This window comes from Canis lupus, chromosome 12 (assembly GCF_048164855.1).
Source record: "Canis lupus baileyi chromosome 12, mCanLup2.hap1, whole genome shotgun sequence".
Taxonomy (NCBI): domain Eukaryota; kingdom Metazoa; phylum Chordata; class Mammalia; order Carnivora; family Canidae; genus Canis; species Canis lupus.
The window spans coordinates 41,639,806-41,667,388 of record NC_132849.1 but is presented as its reverse complement, the minus strand read 5'-3'; the positions used below and the strand labels follow the sequence as shown (position 1 = coordinate 41,667,388).

Sequence of the window (27,583 nt, the reverse complement as noted above, 5' to 3'; positions counted from 1 at the left end):
CTGCTCAGCTCCTCCTACAACATAAGGCAGCCAAGGGGTACTATAGCATCTCTAAAGAAAACACAATGAGGGACTGAGAAGATATCAAACTCGTAAGAGGGCAGATTAATTGGGAAAAAAAGTAGCATTTGTTTGGTTCAGCAGCCAGCAGCAGCCCCACTGGGAGTGTTTACTGACATCCACCATGAAGTGAATAGATACAGAAGAAAATTCAGCCCTTGTGTAATGTAAGTGGTTGCAGACATTGTAATAAAACCCCCGTGAACTCCCACAGCAATTCCCTGAACTAATGAATTCTTGTTTGCTACAATTTTGTGGTTAGCCGTCCCAGGGCCAGTCCTTTCCCTAGAAATATCTCTCCTTACCAGATAATCTTTAGGGTCAGTATCTCCAAGGTGATGGTGATCTTGGAGGATGACATCCTAGGGGAAAGATGTTTGACTAGGTGGGTGCCGAGGCTCTTAGTAAGTCTCAACTAGAGACCATGTTCTGGTGCAAGAGGATTTCAGTTTCTTTTCTTCATGTACAGAGTTCTTAGAATGGAAACCAAGCTTTGGGCATCTGACTCCTTTTTCAGACTGAGTACTTGTTTTTATTTATTATTTATTTATTTATTTATTTATTTATTTATTTATTTATTTTATTCTGTCAAACAAGTTACAACAGAGACCAATTGCTTTTACTGCTAGGTAAAACCAAAAAGCATAGAACATGACCTCTACTTAGGTAACAGGAGACAATTCAAGAACAAGACACTCATTATCAAGGGAAAATAAGAACAGCCTCAGGTGTAGACAAGGCAGATTCCTTAGGGGCTAATGTCATCGGACTTCTTAGAAAACATGTGACTTGACTTGGCTATAGAGGTTGAGCAGGATTTGAAGAGACAGAGAAGAATGAGAGTGTTTCAGGTGGGACACTGGGGCAATGGCCCAGCTTACACCTGAGGAAGTTGCTTAAAGCAGGAGTCAGATGTAGTGGCAAGGATAGAGCATTGGAATTCTTGTGCCCTGTCGATGGGAATGTAAAATGGTGCCACCACTATGGAATTAGTAAGGTGGTTCCTCAAAAATTAAAAATCAAATTATCATATCACCTAACAATTCCAGAACACTGCAATAAAGCAAATATCACAATAAAGCAAGTCAAATGGATTTTTTGGTTTCTTACTGTATATAAAAGTGATATTTACACTCTACCATAGTCTCTTAAGTGTGCAATGGCATTATGTCTAAAAAATGTATGTACATTAACAAAAAAATATTTTATTGCTAAAAAATGCTAGCTATCACCTGAGCTTTCAGTAAGTCATAATCACAGATTACCATAACAAATGTAACAATTAGAAAAAGTTTAAATATCGTGAAAATTACCAAAGTGTGACACAGAGACACAGCATAAGTAAATACTGTCATAAAAATGGTCCCAACAGACTTGCTTGATGCAGAGTTGCCACATGTGAGGCACAACAAAATAAGTATGCCTATATCCAAAAGAATTTAAAGTTAGTGACATTTGTACACCCCTGTCCACAGTATTATTATTTACAATAGCCAAAGTATGGAATCATTGACAGAAGAATGGATAAACAAAATGTGGTATGTACATACAATGTTATATTACTCAGGCTTAAAAAGGAATGGGATTTGATACTTGCTACAACATGGATGTCTTTGAGGAGTTGCCTAATGGATATGGAGTTTTGGATGAAGAAAAACTTCTGGAGATGAATAGTAGTAATGGTTGTACAACAATGTGAACACACTTCACACAGCTGAACTGTACACTTAAAAATGGTTAAGATGGGGGCACTTGGAGGGCTCAGTTAGTTAAGCATTCGACTCTTGATTTTGGCACAGGTCATGCTCTCAGGGTTGTGAGATAAAGCCCCACATTGGACTCTGTGCCTGATCAGCACAGAGTCTGCTTGAGATTTTCTCTCCCTTCCCCTCTGCTCCTCCCCCACTTCAATAAATAGATAGATAGATAGATAGATAGATAGACAAAATCTTTAAAAAATGGTTAAGATGGAAAATTTTGTGTATTTCACTGCTATTAAAAGTTTTTAAATAAAAATTATATGTATTAAAAAAGTGAGAGATGGAATGGCTTCCAGACACAGATCAGGGCTCAATTTGCACTAACATTTCTGTGACCTCAGTGCTCTACACAGCACCTGGGGCTTAGGAGGGTTTCATTCTTGACAGATAAAGAAATGATTTGAACCCAAACACTTCAAGAGAAGAAAGGACTTCTTAGAATAGGAGCAGGAAAGGCAGGTCAAGCTGCTTGCCTAGCCACCTGCTGATCTGAATCTGATATTTTGGCTGCCCATGTAGAGCTGATTGTAGGCAGAGAACACACTGGCTGGTCACAGACAGGATTCTCACCAATCATTGTATGTTTTACTGGACATTTAAAAATTAGCATATATGACTTGCATATGTTTTCTGGGAGTGTGGTTAGACTGAATCCTGAACATATCTGGCCCTGCAAAATTAAGGTCTCTTCTAGAACTTGGTGAGTGCCCTGAGAAACTTTTGTCCCACAGGGCCATACTGGCTTTCTCAAAAATTGTTTCTACCATCACACATCATGTGAGCCAGGAGAACAGCAGGTGAACTATGTCCTCCTCTAACTATTCCCACCTCTAGCTCCAATTAATATTTGTGTGTGGACATTTGGATGCATTTCTTTTAGACCTTTGCTACACAGAACGGCTGGAGCGGCACCAGCATCATCTGGGACCTTGCTACAAATGCAGATTTTAAGCCCTATCCTGACCTACTGAAAATGAATCTGCATTTAACTAGATCCTAGGTGATTCTCATGCACAACAAACCTTGAGAAACTCTGCTTCAGACCCTCCAACTCCTTTCCCAAGCCATCCCAGTCAAGGGAGCCATCTGGGGTGTATTATTAAAGATATGCCCAGGCTCCTCCCTTGGTGATTTTGACTCAGTAGGTATTTACTTTAATGGGAAGGAAAAAAGGATAGAAGTGGGACGTGAGTAGTATGTGCAGGTACCCCCAGGTTTGAACAGGGAAGAAGGATACTCAAGTCATGCTGTAAAAAGTCACTTGTTTGGTAAGTACATGCATGTGTGCGTGCGCGCGTGCACACACACACACACACACACACACACACACACAGGCCACAGTGCCAATGTTCATATGTAGGAGGTTTCCTTGTAATAAAAGCTTTTACAGGAAAAGGACACTGACTTTTGTGAATGTTGATAAGCAACTTGTAGAAAATTTTGGGTATTCTATATTTAAATAACAATTCTGTCTTTGACCTTTTCCAGCATTACTGATTTCAGCTTCATCTCTCACTGAAGCATCTTCAACACATCCCTGGTTTCCTCTGATACATTAAATACATTAAAAGAAGCTTATTTAAAAAAATTTATCCAAGATAGAAAAGCTTAAGGAGAACAGCAATTCCTTCAACCATGGAGAAGACTGATTTAAGAGTGAATTAGATTAGCAAAAGCTTTCTGCACTTGCTTGTACAATCCCTTTCAGTACCTCCTACTCTTATGCTTTTCATTGAATATAAATTCTGAAATCTGGAAGAAAAGAGCCTTTCTACCTTCTAGGCAAGTGCCTCATCTGGGTCCTCATGAATCTTTGGAAACCATTATTCACGAATGAATTCCTATTCCCCACTGATTCAAAGAACAGTAACTCACTAAATTACGCAAAAATCAAGGACACATAATTGGAATCTAGTTCCAATGTCTTTTTCATAGAATGCTTTTTACAGCTAAAAGAACCTTTTAGGTAAGCAACTATAATGCAGCCTTTTTGGACATTAGGTAGGCAGAAAGAAAGAAGGAAGGGTTGGAGAGAGACATTTTAAAAAGGAGAGACAGAAAGAGGGAGAACTAGAGAGCAGACTTTATGTGCAAGGCAATTGAAAGGTAGTTTTTATGTTTCGCAGTTGTGATCTGTTTGTATTTAAAGTTTGGGAGTTGTCATTTTGCAATCAGAAGAAGACCAGCCAGGGCGCCTGGGTGGCTCAATTGGTTAAGGGTCTGACTCTTGGTTGTGGCTCAGGTCATGATCCCAGGGTCCTGGGATGGAGCAGGCGGCAGGCTCCCTGCTCAGCGGGGAGTTTGATTCTGTTTTTTTCCTCTCCCTCTGCAGCCCCTTCCCCCTGCTCCTGCTATATTGTGCGCGCGCTTGCACAAACACACACACACACACACACACACAGTCTCTCAAGTAAATAAAATCTTAAAAAAAAGAATTGCATTTAAAAGAAGAAGAAGAAGAAAGGCGAACCAAGCAGTGGTTTTAATCACCACTCTCTCTGTTCCAGGATTCCCTATGGGGTCATGGCTGTAATGGAAGCTCTTACATTGGGTCTGGGCCAGGGTGATCAGTGGAAGTGGCCACAATTCCCCAACATTCCTGTGGCCTCTTGAAGGGAAGGGGTGAAAAGGTAGTTGGACTGAGCAGAGAGAAGAAAACTGACCTGCCTTTCTCTGCTCCCACCCAGATAGTGGCAAAAAGTCTGGGGACCTTTTAATTAATTTCTTAATCTGCTCTAGCAAGGACAAAATGTACCTAGTAATTGACATTCTTAAAGCCCCTTTAGAGACTCTGGTGGCAGGTGGTTGCTATTTTAAAGAAGCATTAAAATATTAGTTGAAGGAATCAATCAATGAATAAATCAATATTTATCATCTGCAATATGCTCAGCACCATACCCATTGCAAAGGTATACAAAATCAGTATAAAACATGGCCCCAGCTGGAAAAAAGCCATATCTACAAATGCTTATGAGCAGGCTCTAGAACTCAGAAAGAATTGAGAACTCAGAATTGAGAACTCAGAATTCACAAAGACCTAAGTTCAAATCCCCCTTCTACTGCTTATTGCTTAATTTCCCTGAGCCCTTAGTTTTCCCTTCTCTGTAAACTGAAGTTAATAACATTTACTTCATAAGTTGTTACAAGTATTCAATATGTACAATATTTGTAAAGTGCTTAGCTTATGGCAAAATTTCAATATTTAGTAGCAAAAGAACAGTCTCTGGAGAAACTGTAAACACCTACGCAAAACAGTTTGTAAACAAAAATAGCAGTGGATATTGATAGACTAAGGAAATGAGGAATTGAATATAGTAACCTATAGGCATTATCTGATCAGATGGAACACTGGAGTGTTGTTTTGTAGTCTAGACAGTTGTACAGAGCTGAGAAGAGAAGAGAAAAGAGTGGTTGAAGTCTCCTGGGAGGCCTTAATGAGTCAGGGGCTCCATCTTGACTAGTTGTATCTGTGCCACGAAAGTCAGACCAAAGGACAAGTGGGACATGAGTCACTTGCCTTGATTCCTCTGCCCCTCCAGCTACCATCTCTCACCAACCCTTCACACTTAAGTTCTTCAGCCTGTGTGCACATATACATCCATCTCCCCACCTCCCTTTTGCTACCTTTATTCTCAGATCTTGTCTTCCCACTATTCTCTCTCTAGATATTTTTTTAAGTCAACTACATGAACTACATTAAGGTATAATTTATGTGCAATAAATGACATCCATTTAAAGTGCACAGTTGAAAGAGTTTTAACAGTTGTTACATCAGGAAACCATAACTACATTCAAAGCATAGAACATTTCCATTATCCCCCCACCACAGCCTAAATGTTCTCTGCCCCTTTGTAGTAAGTCCTGCTACACTTCTCAGAAAACCACTGTCTTGCCTCTCTCTGTCACTGTAGGTTAGTTGATTAGATTGCATTTCCTAAAATTATATATGAGTGGAAGCACACACTATGTGGTCTTTGTGGCTGGTTTCTTTCTCTTGGCATAATTAATTATTTTGAGATCCATCTATGTTGCTGTAAGTATCAGTAGTTCATTTCTTTTTGTTGCTGGATAGTGTTTCATTGTATACACAAAGCACAGTTTATTTATCCACTCACGTGTTGCTAGACAATTGGGTCATTTCCATTTTGGGACTACTGTGAATAAAGTTGCTATAAATTTTAATGTGCAAGTCTTTGTGTAAATCTATCTTTTTATTCTTTTGGGTAAATATCTAGGATTGAAATGGCCGGGTTGTATGGAAGGTGTATGTCTAATTTTTAGAGAGAATTCCAAATTACCTTCCAAAGTGGTTATACCGTCTTACATTTTCATTAGCAGCCTATGAGAGTTCTAGCTCCTTCTCATTCTTTCTAATTCTTGGTATGGCCAGTCTTTCTAATTTTAACTATTCTAATTTTCCTGATGACTCATGATGTTGAGCATCTTTTTACACGAGTAATGGTAATTTTATATTCCTGTGTAGTGTCTACTAAAATATTTTGCCCATTTCTTAAGGAGGTGGGTATAAGCCTTTTGAAATATATATGTACAATCTCAAATATTTTCTCCAATTCTGTGACTTGGTTTTATATTTTTAAATTGCAATCCTTTGAAAAGCAAGTTTTAAATTTTGATGAATTCTAATCAAACCGATCAATATTTTGTTTTACAGTTTATGCTTAATGTGTGCCATCTAGAAAATCTTCACTTATTCCCAGTTTGCAGAGATTTTCTCTTATGTTTCCTTCCAGAAATTCTATAGTTTTAGATTTTACATTTAGGTTTATGATTCATTACCAGTTAATTCCATAAGCATTTAATATGCTCCAATTGGCTCCAAGGTCTTGCCAACATACCAAGAACTCTAAATTTTTTTCTCCAGCCCAGATCTTTTTTTCTGATCTCCAGACCTCTGTGTCTATCTGCATATTCACTTGGATTTTTATAAGTTACTAAAGACTCAATATCTCCAAACTGCACTTTCTACCTTCCTTTCCATGCATGTGCCTCCTTCATTTTTGCCTGTTCTAGTGAATGGTTCCATCCATCCAACTGGTCAAAACAAAAATACCTTCCTCTCTCCCACCTGTATCCAATCCATTACTAAATCTGCCTATTGCACCTCCTACATAGGTACATACAAGCCTGTTCTTTACTCAGTATCTGCACTCTCTAGTCAAGGCTACCCTCCTGTCCCTTGGGCTGCTGTGAAAGTCTGGGGTCTCTATACCCACCACTGCTCTACATCCAATTCATTGACAGTCCTATCCTTTAAACTCTACAGCAGCTTTCTATGGCTTAAGATAAAGGTTGCATTCTTGAATGTGCCTAATCCCCCTCTGTGTATCTTTCTCCCCATCCTTTTCTTCAGCCAGTCCTCTTTCACCTACAGGCCCCCATGCATGAGTCTGCCTTGATTTTCTCAGAAATACATCCCATCTCTTTCCCTTCTGAGCATTCATATGCCATTACCACTCCCTGAAAGGATCTTGCCACAGTGTCATATTACCGCTCTTCCTTCAGACTTCAGTTCAAATGCCACATCCTTGGGAAGACTTCACTGATCCCCTAGCCTGGGTCAAGCCTTCCTCTTATAAGTGCTCACAGGAGCCTGTACTTCTCTATCATGTATCACTATGATAACTGCCTGATGATACATGTCATTAGTAATGTAGCATTCATTTCCCCTTCTAGAATTTAACCTTCATGAGGACAGCAGTGGCTTCTGCTTATTCCCAGCTCAATTCCCACTGTTTCGCACACTTCTCTGCATGTAGTAGAGGAATACTAAATATACTGAGTATTTATTAAATGAATGCATGCATGCATGAATGAATGAGCAAAGACAAAGAGAAAGGCAACCTTGGATGGGAAGAGGGGAAGGGGTGGGACACAGGGCAAAATCTCACCAAGACAGAGGGGTCAGAGTGGAATCATGTGGTTGTGGGAAACGTGTTTGTTGAATTTCTTTTTGAATCGAGAATCAATAAATAATTTTCTTTCCCCAATCATGTAAGCAGACAATCAATTATAGCAAGACTTCACTGGACCTACACTGGTTTTATCAAAATCAACCTATACTCCGTTTTAGAAGCAGATGGTAAAACAGTTTCAGCACAAAAGATGCAGATGTAATTCTGAAGTCTCTGATCACAGCGGCTTTCTGTTTAAAAGCAATTAAATGCAGGCATCAGAAGGGCATTGGCAGGAGGGGAGAGTTCAACTGGAGGAAGTTACTGTCATAAGCCAATTGGAAAAGAGAAATGTTTTTCACTTTTCCTCTAGAGCTTTTGGGAAGCCTCTTTACACCGACATTCAAGGCCAGTTCAAGGCTGGCTGAGCAAGGCTAAAGAGAGAGCAGGGTCTGATGACTTGAGTAGGGCTTCCAGCAGTGAGAGAGCTGGAGTCTGGTCCCAGCTCAGCAGCAGAATGCGTTATTTAATGTGCAAGTCCACATTGGTCCATAGCAGACTAAGTTATTTCCATGTTGCCTCAGTTTCTCCAATAATACATTACGTATGTGTCCCTCTGCTGAGCGGTTTGTTACTTCCACCCATGAATGGAAAGACTAAATGACTACTGGAGGTTCAGTTGGACTACAAGTCTGATGTGCCTCCTCTTTCTCTCTACTCATGTCCTTAGGACATTGGGCTGTGCAGGGACCTTCTCTCTTGCTTTCACTGAAAGCCTGCAATGGTTCTGATCTCATTTTCTCCAAACCAGCACCATACCTGAGTCTTTGCATAGCATCCTACTCCCAGGGCTAAAGGTAGCTGAATTAAGGGGCCAACTTCTCTCTCCTGTGTGTTATGTCCCTGGGTAGGTGGTTGAGATACCATTTCAGGTGAAACATAAAGAACAGTCTCTTTTCACTGGTGTCTGCCTTGTCAACATGTCACCTGACAGGACCACCTGTGAAATGCCTCAGGGAGGCCTGGGGAGAGCCCCTCTCACATCTCTTTTGGAGAGCTTGCATCATATAGTGTGGTGGTCATGGACCCTGGCATGAGACCCTGTGGGTTCAAATTCCTGCCCTGGTCGTTTATAGCTGTAGACAGGTTCGGTGTCCTCATCCATAAATGTGGATAAAAATGGTATGTCTACCTCCCAGAACTGTTGTGAAGATAAATGAGTGAATATAGGTTAGGGCATTCAGAACAATGCCCACAATATAGTAAGCACTATACAAGCGGTAGCTATTGTTATTTTAAGGCAATGCACTGGTTGGCAGTGGTCTCGATGCATCGTTTTCTATCTCTGGTCAGGGATCTTATGGTTTCAGGCCTGTGTAGCACAAAGGTGTGAGATACCTTTATTCAGCATCTACTGATTCAGCTCAGAAAGCAGCATGACAATATTTTTGAGTTCTCCTTGTTCAGTCAACAAACATATGTTGAATACCAATTCTGTGTCAGACACTGTTTTGGACTGTGAGGACAGCAGAGTGAAAGCACAATGTATGCCTGCCTGAAGTTCAGGAAAAAATGGGCAGAAACACACAAAGCTGGTGAGTTTCCATGCAAATGGAGCTGTTCCTTACAAAGGGCCTTCAGGGCTGAGAGAGAAGGGGTGCCCAGGGACGGAGGGGTCTGGGAGGAGCACCCTGAGAAAGTGCCACCCTCACAATCTTCAGAGCTAACATCTCTGGGCTTTGGAATCTTAATTATGGCATTCTACAATTGATGCTTTATTTCTCTGGTGGATCTAATGCACCATCATACCTCTGAATATAAAATAGACTGAACAGATTCGACCCTTTTACTGAGGCATTGTGCTAAGGGCTTTCACACGCATTATATCATTCGGCCAATTCTCTATGAGGACGTCCAGATTTCTTCAGAAACCAGAATGCCAGATGGAATAATTTTTTGATGGATGGAGTCCATTACCAGTTGAGGCTATGAGCCCAGGTGATTGAAAAAGCATAAATCAGGCAATTGTCCTGGTGTTGCCACTCACTCCAATTTTTAAACCTTCTGTTACTAATGGAGATATTACCTGGCTCTCTTGATGATAAAAGAATTAGCTCATTGAATCACCACATGATCATCTGGATTGCAGCTTTTCCTTTTCACTGACTTTCAAAACATTGTTTAATTTTTACACTAGAGAGGGTTGGCTAGTGTCTCCTCTCTCTCTTTCTCTCTCTCTCCCTCTCTCTTTTTCTCGTGCATGCTTTGTTTTACTGCCAAAGACTTCTGGCCATCTGAATTATACTTAAACCTAGATGTCATGTGTGCACCTGATGTATGACGAGAGAGAAAGAGGATCTCTCCTCTCCATTGTCTCCTACTCTTGGTTGTGCTTTGCTCTGAGATCACCAAATCAAACCCAGTTGTCAATCAGGTTTCCAAACCTGAGCTCTTAAAAGATCTCACTTAGTTCAAGTCCTCCCTAGAGGGACAGAGAATAAAACAGGGCTGGGATGGGCTTCAGGGCTCCTCAGTTCCCTTCTGTGGAGTCTGACTGCAGAGAATGAGTCAGAATAGTCATGAAGCTATCTCCCTGGCACTAACCCCAGACCCGTTTTAAATAACGCATCTAAATGTTAATGCACACTTAAGACAACAGTGCAGCTCATACGCTTCCCAAATTGATTCATTTTGCAGTGAGCCTGATGCAATTTACTCAGTATAAAAATGTCTCTGGCAATTAGGGGGAACAAAGGGGCAAAGCTGGCAGACCACAAGGATGACAAACAAAGCAAGATGATGTGAAAGCTGGGGATGAAATTAAATTTCTTTTTGAATCAGATATTTTTGGGAATGTCAATAGCAAACAAGAAAGGCCTCCTTTGCCTGCAAGAGAAACTTGAGGATTCTCTACTGGAAAGGAAAGATGCAAATGGGCTTGAAAATGGTTTTGATGAAGTGCTCCAGCAGCCTCCCTGGTTGCTCACTTTAGGGTGCCTGGGGTTGAAACAGCAGGATGCAGCTGGTGGAAGAGTGAGCCAAGCTTATGCTACTTTGATGGGTAGAGGTTCCCAGATCTCTGAAGAGCAGGCCTCTGACCCCTTAGCTACTTAAGATCACCTGGGAAGAATGTGGCTCCAGATAATATGCTGTAGAAGAAACTAAAGTTGTTTAGCCTGGGGGGGAAGGAAGTTAAAAAGAAACATGAAAACTCTCCTGAAAGGAAGAAAAAACTGTCTTGTTAGGAGAAAGTAGGCTTGTTCTATGCGATTCCAGAGAAGAAACAAAAGATCAACTAGATAATGGTGAAAATCTGGTGAAACAGGAGAGGGAACTAACATATATTATCTGTTCAAATGAGTCTAGGTACCTTGTATGCATGTTCACAGTACGACTTCATAGGAAAATTGCAGTACTAAATGCAATCATATACCTCGGTGCTAAGAACACAGTAAGCACTCCACGTATATTAGCTATCATTGCTAAAAGCTCCTCCAAGATAGGTATTACTATTCCCATCTTATGGATGAGATATAGGAGGCTTGAAGAAATTAAACAAGTTTTTAGAGCCACTCAATAGCTTTTCAAGATTACAAAGGCAGTGGGTTGCTAAGAAGTTCTTCTAGCTGTGAGAGCCACCCTACAGTGGGGCGGTATGCTTTGCAAGAAGATGAGCATCCTACTTTTTGGAACCAGGTGAGCTGATGTCAAATGAGCTTTGGAAGAAGCTCTTGCATTAGTTTGTGGTGGGGGCAAAGCGGTTGAATTCAATGCACTTTTAAGGTTCTTTTCTGGTTGATGAGTCTATGACTAAAATATTTTTCTAGTTCTGCTGGCTCAACTCTGCCTTTAACTCAAATTAGCATAAATAGTCATGTGGGAATGTGAAATTGGAGATGCAGTCACAGAGTAAGACCAAGGACTCAAGGACCATGGACAGACAGTGCAACATGAAAGTTTTTATTTTCATCTGGACTCTGGCTTTGCCAATCATCAAATGTCTTGACTCAACTCCACATACAACAAACCCGATGCCACCAGTACCCTGAACCCGTAGGGCACAGTCTTAAGTTAGACAGGGTGGTAGAAAGTTAATCAAGAAAGTTAATAGACAAGTGAGGATTTTTAGAAATGGAAATCAGCTGGGTATATTGAGAGGAGGCCCCACTGGGTACCAAGTGGCTCTCTAGGCAAAGTGACCAGAAAAAGAAAGTCCAGACGAAGGAATCACTCTGAGGATGTCGGGTAAAAATCCAATAGAATAAGGATTAGAATTTCCTGCAGTCAGGGAGCAATTTTAGTCCTGGGAAGGAATATTTAAGGAACAGTTGGAGAGACCACAATTGGAATTCATCTTAGCTCATCAAAAGAGATGAAAATCTCAACGGGAGTCTGTGTGCTTAAGTGGGAATGTAAAGACAAGTAAACTACAGAAAGGGAGAAATTGGGGGGAAAATACCAAGTAGAAGATTCTTGTGGAAGATAACATATAGGAAACATATAGGAAATTGCCTGGAAAACTGGAGTGGCTAAGACGATTCCATAGTAGACAATCAGGAAGCATGGGGACCATCTTGTTTCCAAGGCTGATGTATGTCAGCATTTGCCTAGCAGTGTGGGGGTGGTTAGGGAGACCAATGGAGATGATGCAGGCTGAGGACAGTTATTTTTCCTGGTATTGAGTGGAAGGAAGTGAGATGTTATGGAGGATAAAGATGGAATTTTGGTCAAGAGCTTTCCAGATGCATTGTTTAAAATTTTATTTATTTATTCATGAGAGAAAGAGAGAGAGAGAGAGAGAGGCACAGACACAGGCAGAGGGAGAAGCAGGCTCCATGCAGGAAGCCTGACGTGGGACTCTATCCCAGGTCTCCAGGACCACACTCGGGACTGAAGATGGTGCTAAGTCACTGAGCCACCCAGGCTGCCCGCATCTTTTTTTTTTTTTTTCTTAAAACCATATATTAAATTCTCAAAGAGTTTCTGCTCCAATTTATTTGGAGTTTGTTCATTTAAAAAACATTTCTTGAGCATACACTGCAAGTCAGGTTCCATATAAGGCAGTGGAGACACAGTAATAAATAATGTCCATCCCAATTCTTAGGGCGCCTCATTGGTGAGAAAGACATGTAAAAGAACAAAGGTGGTGTAGGGCTGAGAACACCAACGGAGATGTGAAACAGGCCACAGAAGTGGGTGCAAGGGATGATATAATCAACACTGCTGGCAGTGGGTCTGGAGTCCCAGGGAAGGCTTGGGTGCTAAGGGATTCTTTTCTGAAGGAGGGGAAGGATTGTACTTGGTGGTCAGAGAGGCGGAGAAGGAATGGGGGCTTGAAATCATTTGCTTCAGTGAGGGCAATTGTGAATAGCTTATTATAAATAAATTATGGGTCCAAAGAAATAGGGTAAGTCGAGATGGGGAGGGCCGGGTCAGGGTCATGTGTTATGCCTAGAAGGAGCTCGGACTTGATCCACAGGGTTTCCTGGAGGGTCTGAAGCATAAAATTAGCAGCCTGCCATGTTTACCTGCCAGTTCTCTCATCAAGTTCTCCACCAGCTCCTTTTTGGAACTTCCTAATGCCCAGGAGTCATCACTGAAGTTATTATTCTCAAAGACTTCAAGGAACATTCCACAGAATTAACAATACAACAGAGAACAAAATCTGAGTCTAGAAGTGGGGCCAGGAGGGAAACAACACAGCTCTTTCAAGATTCCCACTGTATACCTGAAGTTCTCCGGAGGGGTGTGGGGAGGCCCCAGATCCTCAGATAACCTGACGTCCTTAGGTGAATGGTCTCATTGGCAGTTCTCATGCCCCTTCACTGCATGCCTTCACTGCATGCCTTCCCTTTTCTCACCCTCACAAGACTTACCCATTGATAGAGGGAAAGCAATCAGCAATTGGAAAGCAGTGGGAACACACCTTCTTGGACCTTAGCAATGTGATGTAAGATCCTCTCAGGAACAGATACTGTACCAAATCTATGTGTTGATTTTGTAAAGCCTTTTAAATGCAAAGTCCCATGGTTGATATAGCTCTTAACTAAGGCTCTGAACCATAAGAAAATGCATTTCTGTTATAAAAACAAGGCCTGAAAAAAAAAAAAAAACAAAAAAAAACAAAAAAAAAAACAAGGAGTTTAGCTAGACATGTGAGTGTGGTACTAGAAGCAAAACAAAGGGGAAAAAAGGAAGCTCAGAAACAGGGAGGTTTACGTTGAGGCCTGGAATGAATACAAATATCAGAAAGGGAGACAGAACATGAAAGACTCCTAACTCTGGGAAACGAACTGGGGGTGGTGGAAGGGGAGGTGGGCGGGGGGTGGGGGTGACTGGGTGGCGGGCACTGAGGTGGGCACTTGATGGGATGAGCACTGGGTGTTATTCTATATGTTGGCAAATTGAACTCCGGTAATTTATTTAAAAAAAAAAGACAAAGCTGAGCTGGGCTGTTATGCAGCTCTCAGAGTTTCTGTTTTTGTTTTTGTTTTTTTAAGATTACTTATTCATGAGAGACACACAGAGAGAGACATAAACAGAGAGAGAAGCAAGCTCCTCATGGGGAGCCTGATGCAGGACTTAATCCCAGACCCCAGTATCACGCCCTGAGCTGAAGGCATACGCTCAACAGCTGAGCCACCCAGGCGTCTCTCATGGTATTTCTTTACTCATGTGCCATCAGGATTGGTGGTGTAGACTCTGCATTACAATGAAAAGAACAGGGAATTCCCTCTCCTGATTTTGCCTCCTTCACCACCAACAGAGACCTGGTGTCCCCAGGCAAGGGGACTCTGATTGGCCTAGAGCTTCAGGAAACAGGGAAGCAGGGACCATGTTACCTGGTTGGACTTTCTATAATCTTCTGCAGGCCAGACTTTCTAGTTCCTGTTCTCAAGGCTGCCTGCTTTCCAAAATGTGCTTCTTCAGTAGGCCAAGGTCTTAGAACTTTGCCCTTTATTTTAGATGGGAAGGACCACATATATACTACATGTATGTATACATACATACTATATGTAGCTAGGTATTTATGAAGAATAAATAGTGGTTAATCCTTATTAGTTGGTGACGGGGGGCCTGGAGCATAGCAAGAAGGAGTGTGGACTGCACAGCTAGACTGCCTGGCTTCAGATCTTGTTTGCTCCTTCTTAGCTGTGTGGCTCTGCGCAAGTTACTTAACCTCACTGAGCTTCAGCTTCTTCACTGTAAAATGCAAGTAATAAAACTACCTCCCTCACTGAGTGGCAGTGGGCATAATGTTAAATGATATGACACATGGAAGGCACTTAGAATAAAGCTTGGCACCATGGGGTAAGCACCAAGTAACTCTTCCACTCTCCTTGCTGTGGTCTCTGTGGTGAAGGGGGTGGAGGGCAATCCATGAGGAATAACTGCCCTATCTATTCTTTCTGGAAAGGAGGAGGTGGGGTAAGGGTGATAAGAAAGTCCTAGAGTCTGAACCAACTGTGACCAAAAAGTGTAAATAGCTTGTACCCTGAGTCCACTTGTTATGGGGTAGAAATCAGCTGCATACATGGATTGTCTATAGGAATCTGGAGTCCTTGTTGGGGAGGAAGATACTACCACAGAGGGAGAGAAAATCAGAGAAGAGCCCAGAGCCAGGGTGAAATCTTTCCAGCACTTGTAGCAGGACATTTGCTAGAGGTGGGGGAGGGGGCCCAGGGATGCGACTCCTGTTTGGAGACTGGCTTGGTCGGGAGAGGATGGGTACTGTTGCTACACAAGCCGGTGGCACATGTATGTGAAGTGTGAGCACTCTGAGAGACCAGAGGGGGGCAGGGTGGTTGAGGATGGTGCAGCCCCTACTCCTCAAGCTGCCAGGCCCTCACACATGGCCCCTCTGTGCATGCATGCCTTCATCTCATTTTCCCCCTGACTGCTCCCCTTCTTCCTTCAGAGCCAGTTCAGGTTGTCTTCTCTGGGCCAGCTTGCCTACTGGCCACCAGCACACTCAGGATACACTTCTCCACACCCCTCTACAACACCCTGTGCACAAACCCATCATAACCCTGTTCCCACAGCATCATAGCTGTCCCTTGTTATCCATCACCAAACCTCACTGTGAACCCCTTGAAGGCAGGATGAACCACCAGAGTCTAACCAGTGCTTGGGACAGAGAAAGACTCATAAATGTTTGTGGATGGAATCCATGACGGAATGAATGAGTAAATTCCTTGACACTAAATTCCGTCACCTAAATTCCCCCACCTAGTTTTAATATCTCCCTCCCCACTGGGAAAAGGTGAGGCTCAATAAACACTTCTTAGATGTGATGTGATTGTTTTTATGCATTTTGACTTCTTTTTGTATACAACAGACATTTATCATTATGGGATTTTCCAAGCTGCCATTCTCACAAGCCAAGGGGTTACAGGTATTCACAATTCTTTAATCTTCCTAGTGCCCAATCCATCAAATATCCAGGGCAAAGTGGGAAAAGGAAAGCAACCGGCTCAAAAAGCCCCACTACAAGCCTTGGGCTGTCAAATCTCGAAGGTCAAAACCGGCAGAAGCCGATGGTCTTTTCATTTATTTTTCTTGACGCCCATCAATGAAAGCAATCGTGAGTAAAAGTTGTACCTGCCAGGAAAGGAATTGTCCTTTGTACTTAGTGGCAACCTTCACAGTTGAGGTGCACTCTGACAGCTGCTTCCTGAGCCCCAGGGAGGATTATACATGTATCCCTGGGCGTGGGGTAAGGGTGGGAAGAAAATACCTTTCATCTTTTCATTGATTGGAGACTCTTCTGTGATCAAGATGGGGCTTTAAGTTTTAGACTCAGAGCTCTGGTTTAAGAAGAGCTGCTTCATAGACTGCCATAAATTGATCTGGTGTCCATTCACCTACCAAAGAACACCTACCTACTATGTGCTAGGTGCTGTGCCGGGCACTTTGAGGAATAAGAAGACACACAAACCTTAAGTCTCTACCTTCAGGGCTTGTGGCTCAGAATTAGATGACCAAATATGAGATGAGTCTTCTTGAGAAGAACTTTTCCTGCCTGGATGAGAATAGGTGTCCGTTTCCTCAGAGCCAGGCATGATGCCAGGGTTCAACTACAAGGCCTCCTTGTGGGAACAATAGGAGTCCCCCCACCCACCCCAAAAAGGAAAAGGCCCCAAAGATATGTGCTTCTCTGTATATTATTTAGGACTAAGGGAAAATCATTGAACCTGAGATTCTGTTTACTCATCTATAAAATGAGGATGGTAATATATATGATACAGATCAGAGTGAAGATGGAATGAATTGATGGACTGGTGGTAGTTGATGCACCTGGTAACCTGAACAAGCACTGTACAGAGATTTGCTATGATTATTAACAGCATAGTATCTACCTCCTGAGAACGGATAGGAGAGCCTCAGCTCTGCTGTGAACCTGGGACCTAGATGAAAGTCAATACATCATATTCTGAAGAACAGAAAAGGATGATGGTTAGATGGATGGATGGATGGATGGATGGATGGATGGATGGATGGTGTGGATGGTGGGGTAGATGGATGGATGGATGAATGGATGGAGACTCTCTCTGACTCTGGAAAACCCAGCTCTCTCTAGTCCAATCTGTAATCTTCTCAGTCCCCTGTGCCCTTGAAAGCCATAGTAATTCTAGAGAGAAAATAACAGATCTTTCTTGAGTAGACCCACTGGTGAAGACCAGTCCCATACATGGCCTTGGATTCACCCCATTGCTCCCTATGGGGCCACGCAGGCAGGATCAGGTCAGGGGTGGTCAACCTTGTTACTAGCATGTCCACTTATGAAAGGGCAATAGGACTTTCCACCCTGCACACAAGTGTATCTCACTTCTCCAAGCTTTCTTTTTAACTTCTGTCTTTAGTGTTTAAAAGTTACCAGCATAGGTGATCAACAAATTCAAGCTGAAGTATTAGCCATGATTCTTGATTTTTGAGGTATGCCATAATAATCCTTATGCTCCATTCTAAAAATACTGATGCTCAGAATCACTCTGCATGGGACTAAGCCATACAGATTTTGTAAAATGTGTGGTTCTGATTTATGCCCCCAAAACTTGAGACCTATCATATTAATGGCTTTAAGTCCAGGTGTTCTAGAGACGACTAGCATTTTAGTAGTTGCTTCAGTAATACTACTCACAGGGATGAGAAATATGGTGAATCCAGGCACAGCCAGTGGGACTAATAATTTGGGGCCCACCTTAGGGAACACAGCAGTCACTCTGAGAACACGGGGTATGAAATGGCTAACCTTGGCTGTCCTTGTGCCCACCCTCACACAGCCCAGAGCAGCCTGGAGGAAGGCCGGCCCTAGGCCCCTTCAAGGGGCAGCCAGGAGTAGGGACAAAGCACCATTAGCACCTGCTCTGCATATCATCTAATTTCATCCTTGTGACAACCTCATGAGGTGTGCCAATTGTGACCATTTTACAGATGGGAAAGCTGAGGCTCATAGAGATTCAGAGACTTGCCTAAACTCACACTGGGTGGGAGCTACCTCCAAGCGCACTTAACACCCAAGTCTCCTGATCATGCTGTGCTCAGAGAACTCCAAACTGCATGACTGTTCCTAGGACCAGGTTACCTGGAAATATGCCCCTGACAAGCCTGGGTGTGAGTTTTAAGGCTTTAAAAAATTATCTTTAAAGCTTCTGAATGGCTCTCTCTTTTTAGTGTAAATCACCCAGACATTAAAGCCCTTATTGTATATTTATTAGTGTGTTATTCAGACCAAGGGGAAAAAGAGAAAAGCCGACACTCTGAATGACTTTGAAAGTGAGAAAATGCTGGGCCTGAAATTAAATCATTGTGGCACTGCCACTCGAGGGCATCAATTTCAATAAATGATCACCTTTTTTATTCCTGATCCCCTTTATCACACAGGGAGGATGCAAGGAGAACTTTGGCCGGAGCATGCTGAATGCCACAGGCCCCCACTTGCCCAGTGCTGGCCAGACCTGCCACACTGCCCCTGGGCCGACTGAAGTGAAACCCAGCACAGCTTGGCAGTCGGGCATCTTTGCCGGACCAAATGCCTCGTGGCCTCTTTCCATGTGGCCCTGCCCAGAGCCTCAACCTTGCTCAGCCTGTTGAGACCAGCGGGTCTGTTTACAGGACAAGTCAGGGTTGTATATGCTGGCAACAGAAGCCGTCTATGTCAGGAGAGGGGTACTGTCCCATGAGCCAGACTGGGAAGGTGAGGCCAAGAGCAGGACTCTGGGGTGCAGAACATCATTTCCTGCCCCCCAGTCCTGAGTAATCCCCTGACAGGAGGTGGCTGTCATTGCAGGATGGGGAAGGGTACAGGCTACAGCTGGAGTCTCCACTTTGGAGGGTGAGGAGCTGCAAATATGCGGGGGAGCCGGAACTGACTGGTGCCTCCAAGTCCACAAGTCAGTACCCCTTTGGGTTAGATGACTTTGGCAGGTCCTCCCATGAGGATGGTGCTGGCTTTAAAAGCTGGGATCTTTGGTCAGAACTGATTGGTTTAAACAAATGTGGTAGCTGTGTGGGTACCCAGCACAGACATGGGTTTTTCTTCGCCAGAGGAGGGTGGCTGCAGATTCTAAGCCAAGAGCAGTGAGTTTGAGGATTTCTTGATGCAGCTGTTCAGCCAGATAGACAGACGGGAGTACAGAAGGACTGGCTTTGGAAGGCTAACTTGGGCATGGGTCCTGGCTTTGCCAGCAGTGTGCACTTGCTCCCTCATCATATGGCGTCATGCCTCTGGGCCTGGGCTCCCCCCAACAGGAAATTGACAGAGGAGAGGGAACTCATGCCTCCTCTGAAGGTTGGAGTTAAGATCCTGCAGAAAGGTGAAGCTTTGTGCTGAGGGGAGCCTTATTTCTCTGCCACCTTCTGGAATGAACCTTGGTTGTGCTGTGAAATGGCTCTGACAGCTTACCTTGGCTCAAGCCCAAGTATCACCAAATCCTTTAGGTTTAAAACATCTTTTCAAGTATTAGTAATTCAAATGATTGGCAACTTCTATCCCCTCAGGGGCCAATTCTTCTCTCCACACACTGTGTAGTTCTGGTCACACATAATCAAGTCCCTAGATACTGGAGACTGCTGGAGAAACCTGGGTGCTCGGAGAGGAAGGAAGACTTGTGGGTGTCCCAGAAGGAGGTGTGGAGGTACTCCCATAGCCCCAAACAGCCCCCAGCCCCCTGAGTCCAGGAGGGCGTCGATTTCACACCACCAACTGCTGCTGCTTTCCTCTTTCTTTGAAAACAGCTCTCAGCAGAAAGGCAGGGAAGCACAGGAGGCAGAAGCAGGGGCTCAGCTCAGCTTCTGAATCTTTCTGGGCCCCCATTTAAAGCCATCTGCACAAGCACAAGCTGAGTCTTCCTCGCTGGCTCGGATGCTCCTTGAAATCCATGCCCCTGTCATCTTCAACTGTGCCTTCCCAACACCTATCACACGGGAGGCACTCGATCCATGGATCGGATGCACTGGAAAGCATCTAGCGAAGCATCTAGCATGTGTTAAGTACCTACTACTACAGCTGGCACAGTGCAGACCATTTTCCTCATGCCATTTCACAGCTCACCACTTTAAACAGGGATTATCATATTCATTCAATGCATGGGGACTTTGTAACCTCTGACTTCTAGTTAAGATGTCCTATGCCTGTTGGATTCTGTGGCCAGCAGGGCTGGGCTGTTTGACAGAGCGTTTCTCTGCTTCCTCACCCCTGTGGCCATTCTGGCAGGGCAGAGGAGCAGATGAGTAGACCGGGCACTCATCACTGTGTGTCTCCTGGGAGATCCCGGCCAAAGCCAGGTTGTCTTGGCGAGGGGCGGGCTCTCATGGCCTGTGATTCACTAGACCTCATGTACGTGGCTGCTTTCCAGGTGACAAGGAAGGGAGCAGCTGCTGGGGCTCCCCGACTGCCTTCCCTGTCTCCAGCATTTCCAGGCAGGCTGCTGCTCCCCCAGTGTTGCATCTTGTGCACACGACTCGGTTTCCAGAGAACTCAGTGGCCTCAGGCTTGTCCTTCCTCAGCCCACTCCTATGAGTTGAGCTCTACCCACCACTGTCATGACAACCTCCTCCCGTGTTACTACAAACGCTGAATGTTGTTTTGCAAAAGGTAGTCCCCAAACCATCATGTTCTGTTTTTATCACCACCAGGATTTAACTGTGTCCCTCTTACCACTCGGAGCACTATGTTGTGGGGGCATCTCCAACATTCAAGGGAAGGAGCTTCAGTGAGGCAAAATGCCCAAGATCTTGAAACCAAAGTGTTCTTGAGACTGGCACTGACCCCATAATCAGAAAGCAGATAACTCCCAGTCCTTTCTGATCCCCAATTCTGAGCAGAATAGAGCAGACTAGGGTATTAAATCATGGCCTTTCACGTTTGTATCCTGCTTAGTGAGCAAAACCCTTTATGTCTTCTATTACCTTGATGCACAGCACCATATGGGCAGGGCTAACATCCTTATCCCTACTTCACAGATGGGCAAACTGAGGTGTGGTAGGGGGTGGGATTCACCTGAAGTCATAGAGCTCATTCACGGAACATCCTTTAATTGACCATCAAAGGCTGGCCTTTTGAATGTCATGCCCCTGTATAGTCCTAACAAATAGAAAGTATCCAATGAATCTTGGTTCTCTGAACTGACTACTGGATGGTACACTGGGACCTAAATTCAGGGCTTTGATTCACAGTATACTAGTTTTTCTGTTGCACCACCTCAGCCTGATTGAGCTCTTCTAACAATGGGCATAAATAGTCTGAAGTCAGGCTGGTTGAGTACAGATCCCCTGCACCCTGTCTAGCTGGTGGCCTTGGGAAGGTTTTTTGAACTCATTGAATTTCCTCATCTGTGAAATTGAAAACAGTAACAATACCCATTCCACCATATTGTTGAGTATTAAATAAAAAAATGAATATAAGGGGCACAGTGTTGACTGGTTAGCACATCTAGGAGGTGTTAATAAGTGTTAGCAGTAGTTAGTATTACTCAGGCATAGAGACTAGGCCTTATATATCTTGGTAACCCAGGACCTAGTACAGTGGTTGGCACATAAACATGAGTATAGGGCTCAAGATACTTGTCTACCAACACTGACATTCATCATGTGACATGGAGCACATCACTTCCCCATCCTGGGCTTCATTTCCCATCCCTGTGAATTGACAAATTTGAACCAGGTAAATCTCAGGGTTCCTCCCAGCTTCGAAATGCTAGCTATTTCAGTGGTTCTCAATGGGGAGCAATTTTTCCTCCCAGGGGACACTTGTCAATGTCTGGAGGCATTTTTGTTGCTATAACCAGGGAAGATGCTATTGGCATCTAGTGGATAGACACCTGGGAAGCTGGGGAACCATGCACAGGACGGTGCCCACAAAAAGAATAATCTGGTCCCAGATGTCAACAGTGCTGAGGCTGAGCAACCCAGATACAACTCGACACAGATACTTAGAGCTCTGTGAAGTATTGGACAAGTGCCTGTGCCCTGCAGCTTGCCAAGATGCCTGCGGCAGCAGAGCTTCTCCAGGCAGAGAGTAGTCTATGGCTGCTTCACCTTCAGCTGCCACCTCCTACCCTCACTACGTTGATTTTGTTACAGGTGGAGAGGTTGGCTCAGGCATCTTTACTTTCAGTTTGGAATCACTCCTGCTCATCCTCAAACTCCTAAGATGGCTCTTCCAGGGCTAGGGGAGAATGTGTCTGCACAGAGATGCACGGAGCCCAGCCTAAGGAAAAGCCCTTGTAGAAGTAGGGCCGTCCCAGGCAAAGCTACCCAGTCTTCAGGCTTGCCCCAGTACACCTGCTTCCCTTCTCCTGCCTCAACTCTCACTCTTGAGGGGGCAGGCCAACTCCGGCAATGGGAGAGTCACCTTGGGAATGCAATGCAATGGCCAGGAGAGGGACCTTGAGACTAATGGCAATGGCAGCCTCAGGGGAGGATCACAGCCTACCTACACTGTGCTGTCTTCCTTTCCTTATTCTCACTGTCTGTGAAGGGCAGGTTGCCATCACAGGTCCCCTGTGTTCGTCTGTCTCAAGGCACCAAAGAATCTGGATCATCTCTTTTTGTAAGATTCCTTCACTTTCCATTTCCTCTTTCCTGATCCTACCCTTTTGCCCTGAGTTTCTGCTGAGAGACTATGTGTTTTTTGGAAAGTGCAAGAATGAGGAAAGGGGAGACCTGGAATCCACTTTGGACCATATCACTTCCTATTTCCACTCTCTGCCTCAGTTTCAATGGGAAATTACAGGGTAGTTGAAAGGATAGGAAGACAAAGAGGGGAAACATATTTGCAAGCCCCCAGGGCTGTACAGAGGAGCTATGGTCTTCTGCCCATGCTATCCAGGGAACCAAGCCCTGCTACCCAGGAAGTGCTGAAATCCCTCTGGCACCCTTCCTTCACATGCATGCACATTCTAAGCCTGCATTTCAGGGAGACTCTCAATTCTCTATGTGACATCAATGAGTCCCAGCCCCCAACCACCACACTTTAACAAACTGATGGCATGAAGTCTTAGCAGCCCCGAGCAGCACCGGTTGTTCTCTGCCAGGCTTGGTGGGGGCAAGAGTACTGAATAAAGTCAGAATAAACAACTCACGAGGCTGGGCAGACACCTGCAGGATGGCAATGCAGCCGAGGCCAAGACCTGCCCTGCCCATGGATGGGAGGCCTTACCATCTGGACTTCTCACACGAAAGGTGGGCCATGCTGGAGGGAAGTCTGTCAGAGGACAGCTCATCCAAACGGTGGGCGGGCAACACATCCAACATTCCAAACTTCTGGTGGACAGAGTAAGAGTCACTTGGTGCTGGGACCCTGCCATATAGCCCAATGAGACATTGCAGAGGCCAGAAGATGGGTATGAGTTTAAGTATGGGGACAGCATCCTTCTTGAAGTCAAGGCTTCATTCCTGCTCCAGGTATGTAGTTCTTTGCAGCACAACTAAATATAGGTGGGTCAGTAGTAGGAGAGTAGGGTATAGGCTTTCCAGAACTTAATAAGAAGGCCATAGAGCTTTATTGGAAAAGCAGTAGACAGGTTCTACCTTCTTAACCCAGCACACCATGAAGGTGAAGGACAGGTAACATCATTGTCCAGATGGGACTCTCCTGAAAGGTATCTTCTTAGAGGGAAGCTAAGTCTAAGCTTCGATAGAAATTTGAAAGCTCTCTCATCCTCATTTATTATATAATAAGTATTTAGATGTGGGGCTCCTCAAAACTGGGGTCTTATGATGGTATTTATTCCTATGGAATAAGGGAAAATGTATGCATAGAGGTAGGCTGGTTCAAGTTTGCTTTCCAATGCCATGACCTCTGGAGGCTCAGTGGATTGCTGAGTAAACAAGTGAGTATCTCCTGGAAGCTTAAGTTCACTGACATGGGCATCCTGTGTGACTTCAAGATTGTGTCAGCCTTAGAGGTTCTGGAACAAAGCTTGTTCCAATTGCCACTGAACTGATACCACTGTGGTGTGCCTGACAAGTTCTGTTCTCAGGTCCTGCACTCCTGCAGGACCTGCTTCGGTGGCTACAATAGTTTGCTCTTTCCCTTACTGCCAAAGTTCTGCTGGTACAACCCAGCTTCCAGCATATTAAATTACTTTCATTTTGGCCTTTTAACACTCCCTTTGGCTGTTTTCTTCTTGGATCCATCTGTACTTTGGGAAATAAATATCTTTAACACCCACTCATTAAATGCCCACTCTGCCAGCTGGTCTTCTGGCCTCTGGAAGGACCACCAGCCTGAGCGGCCAGAGGACCCCACAGATCAGTGCCCGAGACACTACCTGGGGAATATTAGCAGTAATGGCTCAATCTGGACCCTACCTATTAAAGGACAATTGTGAGTTTTAAGTAGATGTCACAGACTCTGGAATTTGCAGCCCAAAGCCAAGTGGCCTTTTATATAATCAGTTTTGGACTTGGGGAAGGACTTACCCATGCTTTCCTGGAGTGGGTACCAGGAGGATCTCTCTTCCAGGCTCGTTGTGGGGCAGCAGCTGGGCGACATACCTCCCAGAAGGTTGCAGATGCCTGTGCACGGAGACAGCCAGCTTGCAGTGCTCACTGCTGCTCCTCATCCATGGGCTCAGGATGGTGTGCTTGGAGTTTGCTGAGGTATTGAGGAGGAGGAAAGAGCCTGGCAAGAGACAGAGAAGGTGACTCTGTAGGTATGTCCAGATAGGAGGGCCAGGCATCTCTGTGGCAGGATATAGAGACCAATGACATCCTAGTCAGCACTGCTAGAGGCCTATCTCACCTTCTTCATATACACCCAGCCTTCTTCCCCCTTTCTTAGATTATCTCTGTGAAAAGCGAAGTGTGAAGCAAGAGAATAGTAATTCAGGACTTGGGCTTTATAGTCAGGCAGACTAAGGCCCTCACCTTAGCTCCCCTACATACTAGCTCTATGTCCTCGAGTCTCAGGTTCTTCATCTGTAAAATGGGAATGAAGACACCTACTTCAAAGGGTGGTTGTAAGGGTTCCATGAGATAAACATGGAGAGTACTTTACCCAGTTTTGTATAGAGAGGAAGGACCCACTAAATAATCAATTATTTGATTTCAACTGTCTTCTACATTAACGTAGAAATGAGAGCTACAGACTCTTTTCCAGACAAGAGTCACAACTAACGAAATCTCACAAGAAACTAAAAAAAAAAAAAAAAAAAAAAATAGGGGGTATTATCTAATCCCCAAAGAATAACCAGCATCAGAAACCCAATTTAGAAGCTAAGACATTCTGATGGATTTACAACCTGGTAGAGAGATGGCCTAAACAGACACTGCCTCTGTAAATGTGACAAGAATGAAGCAAGGAGATAAGTGCCATCTTGTCAACATCCATATAAGGTGTTTCCACACCCCACAAGCCAGGGCACACTCCGGGGCATCTCTATCACCCTACAGGTCACAGTTTAAACAAAAGCTGACCTGAGTTCTCCATATCACATTCAAGCCAACTTGGCACTCAATTTATGGTTGATTCAGAGTTTCTCAGGACTCTATGGGTTGACTCTACAATCCCAAATAGTTCTGACCAGTGCAAGGTTTCCCTTGAGAGGTGGGTGGCTTGGAGAGGCAGCATTTGTCCCACATGTTCATGGCTCTTGCTTCTTTGGTTACTAGCTGAGTGATCTTGTGCAAAGCATTAACTTTCTTGGGTTTCAGTTTCCTTGTTTATAAAACAGGGTGAGAAGGGTTGGCTGAACTCAATGATCTCTTAAGATCCATTTCAGCTCTTGAGTCTATGAGTCATGTGAATTTGTAACTGGTCTCCACAAAGAAAGCCTTACAAATCCCCCCTGGTGCCGTGCCTATGGCAGAGTTTCCCTCTGGGGCAAGCCAACCCTAATTCCAGTGGCATAGGCCAAGTGATCTAAAGAAACCTGTATTCATGGGGATTACTGTCAGCATAAAAGTACAGCGCCATTTTATTGTTCCAGGCACTCCTTCTGATGCATTAATTTTACTTGCCATACTTCTGCCTTGAAGTTTCGGACCATTTGACGCTGCTTCTTTTGCAGTGGAAGTCTATTCCAAGATCTCTGACTCCTCCAGTGAGAACCAGCGAATGAGTGCTCTGCTTTTAAATCACTCCTGAGTGCTTCAAACTGGTCTCATTCTACAGACACCTCAATTTACCACATAGGTAAATGAACTAGCAGTCAGGGGTAGAGAATGATGCAGATGAAAAGAAGGGATCCCTACCAGAAGCATTCTTCAAGGAGAAGGTATTATGTCAGGAATTGGAGATTTGCAAAATTCTGGAAGTAGAGAAATGTGACTTCCAGTTAAAATCAGGATGAGGTCAGCATAAGACTTTTTCTGAGCAAGACTGGGGACCTGGGGTCAGCACTGGACACCGAACCCTCTGTGATTGCTGGGAAGTTATAGCATGGCAGATGGGCTGGTGAAAAGAGCTCTATAACCCTCAGTAAATAATCTGTATTATGACCCTGTTTTACAATGGGGGAGATATTCTCATCATGGGCACAGAGGTAGAAGAAAGGGGTTAGAATCAAAAACTCAGAATTAGAAAGGACTTAAAGATCATCTAACATATCACTTTTCTAGAGAAGCAGATTTCAGGTCAGAATGTGGAAATGACTTGTCCAACATCTTAATCTGAAACTCCAGACCAGACTCCAGGTGTCTGGATTTCTAACCAGGGCTCTTTCCTTTGTACCTTTCTCATTACCCCACTGTACCCCTTATCCTAAAATATGATCAGGGTGCATTGTGGCCAAGCTGTGCAGCTCAGGCACTCAGAGGGGGAAGAAGAGAGAAAGGCAGGCATTTGGGTGCTGGACCAAATCCATTTGTTCACTGGCCCCTTGCTCACTCTTTCTTGCCTTCAAATTTCATTTACTGGATGCCAACGTTGAGCAAACATCCAAGCACTGGCTCAGCCCTAGGGACACAGACATAAACCAGACACAGTTCTGGCTTTTAAGGAACTCCAGGTCCATAAGGGTGATGAGATCACTGTAATAATTGCCACCAAAAGTAGAGGTTATAAAGTCATAAGACACATACAGGTGAAGCACTTTTGGAGGATCTGGGAAGGAGACATCAAGCTCAGTTGGGAAGATTCATAAGAAGATGACCTTTGAGCAATATCTTAGAGGGAGAGAAAGACAGAGATATTGGCAGAACCAGCCATGTGGGAGTTGAGAGAAGAAGAAAAAAGGCTAAAGGAAGTGCATAGCAGCATTGGGTCACAGAGGGGCACCCGAAGACAAGGCTGGGGCCTCAGGAAAGCTAGGACAGCGGGGGTGGGATCAGACCATATAGGACTTTTAATTCCTGGCTGAAGGTATTCAACTTTACTTTTGGAAAAGTGTTTTGAGGAGGAGAGTG

The 27,583-nt window shown here is 44.2% G+C and overlaps 1 protein-coding gene across 1 annotated transcript in view; it reads right to left on the bottom strand.

Annotated features, from left to right (window-relative positions):
- ALK (ALK receptor tyrosine kinase) overlaps positions 1–27,583 on the bottom strand; it is a 692,068-nt gene that overhangs the window by 304,483 nt on the left and 360,002 nt on the right. Inside the window, exon 4 of the mRNA XM_072770669.1 lies at positions 24,659–24,860. Coding sequence (XP_072626770.1) covers positions 24,659–24,860 — 202 coding nt within the window. The remainder of the gene's footprint in view (positions 1–24,658; positions 24,861–27,583) is intronic.